Source organism: Mercurialis annua, linkage group LG8, assembly GCF_937616625.2.
Source record: "Mercurialis annua linkage group LG8, ddMerAnnu1.2, whole genome shotgun sequence".
In the NCBI taxonomy this organism is placed as follows: domain Eukaryota; kingdom Viridiplantae; phylum Streptophyta; class Magnoliopsida; order Malpighiales; family Euphorbiaceae; genus Mercurialis; species Mercurialis annua.
This window is the reverse complement of record NC_065577.1, coordinates 1418146-1424161: the sequence shown is the minus strand read 5'-3', so window position 1 is coordinate 1424161 and position 6016 is coordinate 1418146. Positions and strand designations below refer to the sequence as shown.

The following is a 6016-nucleotide window of genomic DNA, read 5'->3' as shown; positions in this document are numbered from 1 at the left end:
GTTATTTTTACATCATCTTCGTCAGTTTTAGTAACGCAACGTGCCGATTGGAATTCTATATGAAAGCTTAAAATTATAAATTTTGTCATACGATGCCATATAACAATTTTAACTGTTTATGTAGAACTTCAGTTGATATGCTACGTCATTAAAATTGATGAAAACGGCCCAACAATAACGGTACGACGTTTAAATTATTACGTAAAAATATACAAACCGACTATTTGCTCGCCCTTAATTTTTTTTTAATTTTTTTAATCCCTTTGGAATGAATTCTCAAGTAGGAACTTTCCTAACTTATTTATTCTATTAGGTTAAAGAAAAGAGAATTTTTATAGTAGTAGCCCCACCACCACCACCACTAGGGGAGGCTAGTCAAGAAAGGTGTTAATTGAAAAAGAAAAAGGGGGGCAAGAGAGAGTGCTACTAAACCTTCCAACACACACCCAACCAAAGTGATAGACAATTGCATGCAAACAAGGGCACTGCCTTTACCAAAACTCATCAAATATCTATACCCCACTATAAATGGTGAGCAAGACGTCACTTAAGTTAAAAACCCACCCTTTTTTAAACTATTTTACCCAATTCTCAATAATTACTAGAACTTATTTAATCACTGAAAGTTCATTTCCCTCCTCCAATCTCATATAAAAATATCAAATTTGCCATTTTTTTAATCACTTTACACCTTTTACGATCAAAATTGACGTTAAACCAACATAAGATTAAGATGTAAATTACGTCTGTAACCATCAATACTGACGTTAAATCGACATAATATTAGGGTGTAAAATTAAACCGAAATTGTATATCTATTCATCTAAACCTCAAAATTTAACTCTTTTAATCTTTTTGGTCAAATTGGAGAGGCCAAATAAACATTTCTTTTTTGCCTTTCTAATCAAATTAACTAAAACCTTAAAAATATTGAATCAAATCAACCGAATTTTAAACACTAAACAATAGCCAAATTAAAAGAAAATTGACTTAACCAAAACCATCAATCGAACTTGGTCGAAATAGATTTAAATCGATTAATTCAGTTAAACAGACTATTTACTCACCCTAATCGGCTTGAGTTGTATTATTCACATACATTATCAACAAGTCCAAAGAAAATACAGGTTTGAAACACAAAATGAGGTTGAATTTGCATTTCCTTTAATAATTAGAAGCAACTTTTACATCAAATCAGCAACCACACAAAAAACAGAGTAAGAAACTCGAATCAGAAGTTTAACAAACTAGACAACAATGGAGTTAAATTCATATTGGCCAGTAGCAGCTTCCCTTCTTGCTGCCACTGCTGTATGCAAATCTTTTAGCAAAAACATTAGAACTCTAAAAAAAGGTTAATGGCTCTATCTGCTCTATATCCCTAATTGGAAAACCGAGCTCCAACTCCCTAGTCGGATTCTGCATCGAGCTTATATCGATTCATCGAGGCCGAGTTTGAAGCCGTGAATGATTATGCTCTATTTACAGATTTATAGAGGCATATTATCCTAAAGTCCCCAAAAAATGACTTCAAGTTCTAACTTTGCCACTTCTATTGGGTTAGTGGATTAAAACTAGCTAGAAGTATAAACAATTGCCCTAATTCAAACCCTAACCTTTTGTTAGATCTCCATCTTCCACATCATCTTCTCACAGCCGTTATCGTGATCTTTCTCGAGTGCGGCAAGTTTTGCTCTAGCTGCCAATGCCATTGCACTCTTTCCTCTTTCGTCTTGCGCAAGCTCGCAGGTTTCACTGATGGACCCCGATTTTAAATCTGCCGGAGGTATAAAACAATCTACTGAAAGACCCGGAACATTAAATGCAACCTCTTCGATGGTCCAAGCTTCCTCCATCTTCGTCTTGGTATGACTCATAGCCTCCTCGCCGAATCTGTAAAGGGTCACAACCGAGCGACCCGAGTGGGCAATCATGATTCCTTCAACAGATCTGTAATCATCGAGAAATGAATTGATTGTCGTCTCCCAAAAAACAGCGTCACCGCCATTAGACTGAATGCGGGTAAGATGTGAATCCTCCATATGAACAAGCAGACCGGTCCTCTGGCTGAAGTATCCAAACAAAACATGCCTTATGATCTCTGCAGGGCCTTCACTCCTAGCCTTGAGTGTCTCAGGATCAGCACATAGCTTTAGGATAAAGCAATCCTCACCGTCAATCTTCTTCTCTCCTATGCACCTCGAATCAGTAAACATACTCGCTGTGGTTCTCGGATCAAGGCCCTGAAATAATTAAAAAGTTCCATATAGAGAGAGATGAGCAAACAATCAACACCAAAATCAAAATATTAGGGCATTGTGCAAGAGCCTAAGCAGCACAGACTTCATTCAATCAATGTTTCCCGTTTCGGGAACGTGTCAGCAATTTGGCGTTGCGGACACCAAGCATCATTTCTAATATACAAAACCTTAAAATAACGCTAGTTTCACAGTTTTCATGTCCAAGTATCCCATTCCCCATATCCGTGTCCGTGCTACATAGGCAAGAACAATTAGCATGAAGAAATTTCACCTGAAGTGCACGACGCAAAGGTCTAACAGGGCCTTTTGCAGTATGAGCACCGAGCCATGGGGTGTGTCTCCAAACAAGTTTTCCATTGCAGCCAGCATGAACCTTACTACCCCCAACAGCAAGCTCGACGTACCACATATCAGGATTCATCTGCCAGAGTACAAATCCACCCGACTCAACAGCTCTAGAACCATTCCTGTTCTTCACTACCTTTGTGGCCGTTTCAAATTCTGAAGCTATCATTTTCACCTTCCCCATTGCATACGCGTTTCTAATAGAATTCTGCAACTTCTGCCCACCAGAGGCAGCCGTATATTGCTGCAGTATGTACTGAGCTGAGGAAGTTTCCTGCAATAAAACATCCATCCGTAAGACTCATTTATATGAAAATCCAATTTTTTTCTTCCTAATATTAAGCAATTTCTTTACACTATTATGACAAAGTTAGAGAACAAAAAAATTGAATTTTTGTCCACAATTGAAGAAAAGCCAAATCTCAATTCTGTTTTTACTCATTGTACTTTCAATCTGTATGTTAGCAAAGAAAACAAAAACATTAAAGCATTACAATCTCAAATTTCTTAAAACATTTTGAACCAATTCACCAACTTTTTTAGCATTTCTTTCCTTTTCCTTTATTTTCTCACAAACCAAACAGAAAATTTAACCAAACACAGAAAACAAAAAAAAAGATCAATAATCACAAAGATCTAACATTCTGCAAATAAACATGACTCTCATGTATCCAATGATTTCAGCAAATCAAAATCATTAAATACACTCGTAAAAGCTCCATTTTCACAGACTGAATATCACACAAAACAAACTAATAGAAAAACATTCATAAAGACTACTACTTTTAGCTATCTCAACTTAATCCACACGCAATCCACTTCAAAACAACACTAACATAACAAACAACAAAAAACACTTAAAAATACAGCAAAAAAACACTCAAAAAACACTAAAAATACAGCAACTTAGCAGAAAAACCTAAGTTTAAAAATTTTAAGACTAAAAAAAGAAAGAATTTTTACAATGGGAGTGTCTTTGATGCTTAAGTGAGGTAACGGGTCAGTGGAGCTAACATGAAGAGGAGCTAACGGAGCACCCATAACACCCAATAACAGCCTCAGATCAGACCGTTTATAACCCACACTACTAACAGACGGCGTTCTTGACAATTGCCCTCTCATCCAGTTCCCCAAACCCGACCCAACAGCCCGTTTTGTCTCACTTTCTGACCCGTCTGGATCCGGCCCTTCAATCAACGGCGTCAATGTTTCACCTACAACCGGCCTTAAACTCCCTGATCTCGCTACCAACCTATCAGGCTGCGACATGTAGACACTGTTAACAGTACAATAACCGTTGCTGTTACTCTTTTTCCGGCGGAGAAAACCGGTTATTGGCGACGCGTTTCGGGCCGGGCTGCTGGAGCGAGATCGAGACGGGGAAAGGCCGCGAACCACCTCGTCCTTGAGAGCGGCGAAGAACCCTTGTTTTTTCTCCATTTTTACGACGTGGGTACTGATTATTAGTGCAAATGGTTGAGAATTTGATTGATGGGTATGAAATATTAGGGTTTTTTTGTTCAGAAATGGTGAAAATGAGTGGGTTTTGGGGAGTAATAGTAGGGGTGAGTTGTGAGTTGAGACGAGTTCTTCATGGGGAGAAAAGAGCGGAGAAAATGGTGTGGGTTTGAAGAGGAATGAAGACTGAGATGAGTGATTTTTTTAGAGAGAGAAAGTAGAGAGAGAGGGGAGTGAGGAGTGTGAAGAGGTAGTAGGGAAGGAGAGAGATGGTTATGTAAAGGAGGAAGAAAAAAAGAATGTGTGTGAAAGAGATTCTTTTATTTTTTTATTAATAGGGCTAATACTAGATTAAGATTTGCATGAAAAATAATTAAAAAATTGCTATATTCTTGTACTATTTGATTTGATTAGCTTTTAGATTTTACATTGAAAGGAAAATCAAATAAAATAACAAATGAGCTAAATAGTATAAGCGCGGACCAACAGACTGTCAGATCGTGGATTTTAAAAACGCTCTTCCGCTCAGTTATATATATAAAAAATTATATATACGAAATAAATTGTTTCTTTTTTTGAATTTGTCCAATCTCATTAAGTCGAATATGAAATAATTATATTTATAAAAAATTCGGAAAAATTTAATAATTGAACTCAATAACCTAACATGAAACAGACAACATACTATCTAATTCACAAATCTAATTACGAAAATAAAAAGCACACACTATTAATTGTTATGCTAACAAAATGCAGTTTTTGGTCAATTTTCAATCAAATTTCTCTCGTCGCCCGTAAACTAATTTCTGATGTTAGAAATTATTGTCATGACATTTGATTCACTAGCCACCTGACAAACTCTTCGTAAGGGATAGTAGACCTTTCACAAAGAAATGACAAAAAAAACCTTTGAAACGAGTTGTGTTTAATTAACTTTTATAATATCAATGAGTATTACCTAATTATATATCCGCCTGCTCGGATTATATTTTTAAATAAGTGTTATTTTTCTAATGATCAAAAACTCTTATATTATTAATGGAAAATAAATATATGCAATTATTTTTTAAAAATCAATAAATAGATATATTTAAAAAAAAAAACAAAAAAGGTTACTAGATTATGTTTTTATCAACTGAATTTAAATTACAATTACATGCGGGGATATATGTATTAAGATTGGCAGATCGCTTTATTAAAATAACAGATGAATTAGTAAATTATTTTGCTAGATGGTAACAATTATCAACCATCAAACTGTAAAAAAAATTGTAATATTAAAAAAAGAATTTTTAATATGTCAATTTTGAATAAGTTACACCTCAATCTGACGGTAGTTTTAATTGTCAAAGGTGGAATTATCTTAAAAATTGACCAATCAATTTTTTTTGCATTAGCAACTAAATAAAAATATTGCATTTATGCTTACAAAAATCTCCTTTCTATGTACATTCTTTTTTTAAAATTTTCTTTTAACTTTCTTTCCAAAGTAAGAAGAAAATACCACTAGTATAAGACTATAATAATTATATAGTGTGAATGTAATACCAAAACCCCTACAAAATGATACTAATTATTTTGAAAAGACATAATCCATCCTTAAATTTTCTATTTTTTATTTATTTAATTTATGATTTTTCTATTTTTTAATTAATTTTCTATTTTCTGTTTATTTAGTCTCTATATTTTTATTTTTATTTTTATTTTTATAAATAGAAAGAAAATATTTACTTAGTTCTTCTTAAAATTTTATTTTACATCATCTCTAATCTACTCTTTAAAGGCTAAATTAATACGAAATTTAATTGAAAAGAGATAAAGTAAATAAAAAATAAAAAATATAAAAATTAATTACTATAAAAATAAAGTAGACCATAGATCAAATAAAAATAAAAAATACAGAGATTCAAAGTCAGTTAATCTTTTTTTTAAAAAAAAACTTAATTTTATTT

General features: G+C 33.8%; 1 protein-coding gene across 1 annotated transcript; it reads right to left on the bottom strand.

The window, feature by feature from the left end:
• Positions 1 to 1128: 1128 nt before the first annotated feature.
• On the bottom strand, positions 1129 to 4344 carry LOC126660754 (uncharacterized). The gene is made up of 3 exons (XM_050354415.2): positions 3570 to 4344; positions 2533 to 2880; positions 1129 to 2243 (listed from the first exon to the last, which is right to left on the bottom strand). The coding sequence occupies exons 1-3, from the start codon at positions 4044 to 4046 to the stop codon at positions 1623 to 1625; spliced, it is 1446 nt and encodes a 481-aa protein (XP_050210372.1). The 5' UTR covers positions 4047 to 4344; the 3' UTR covers positions 1129 to 1622.
• Between the last annotated feature and the right edge of the window lie 1672 nt (positions 4345 to 6016).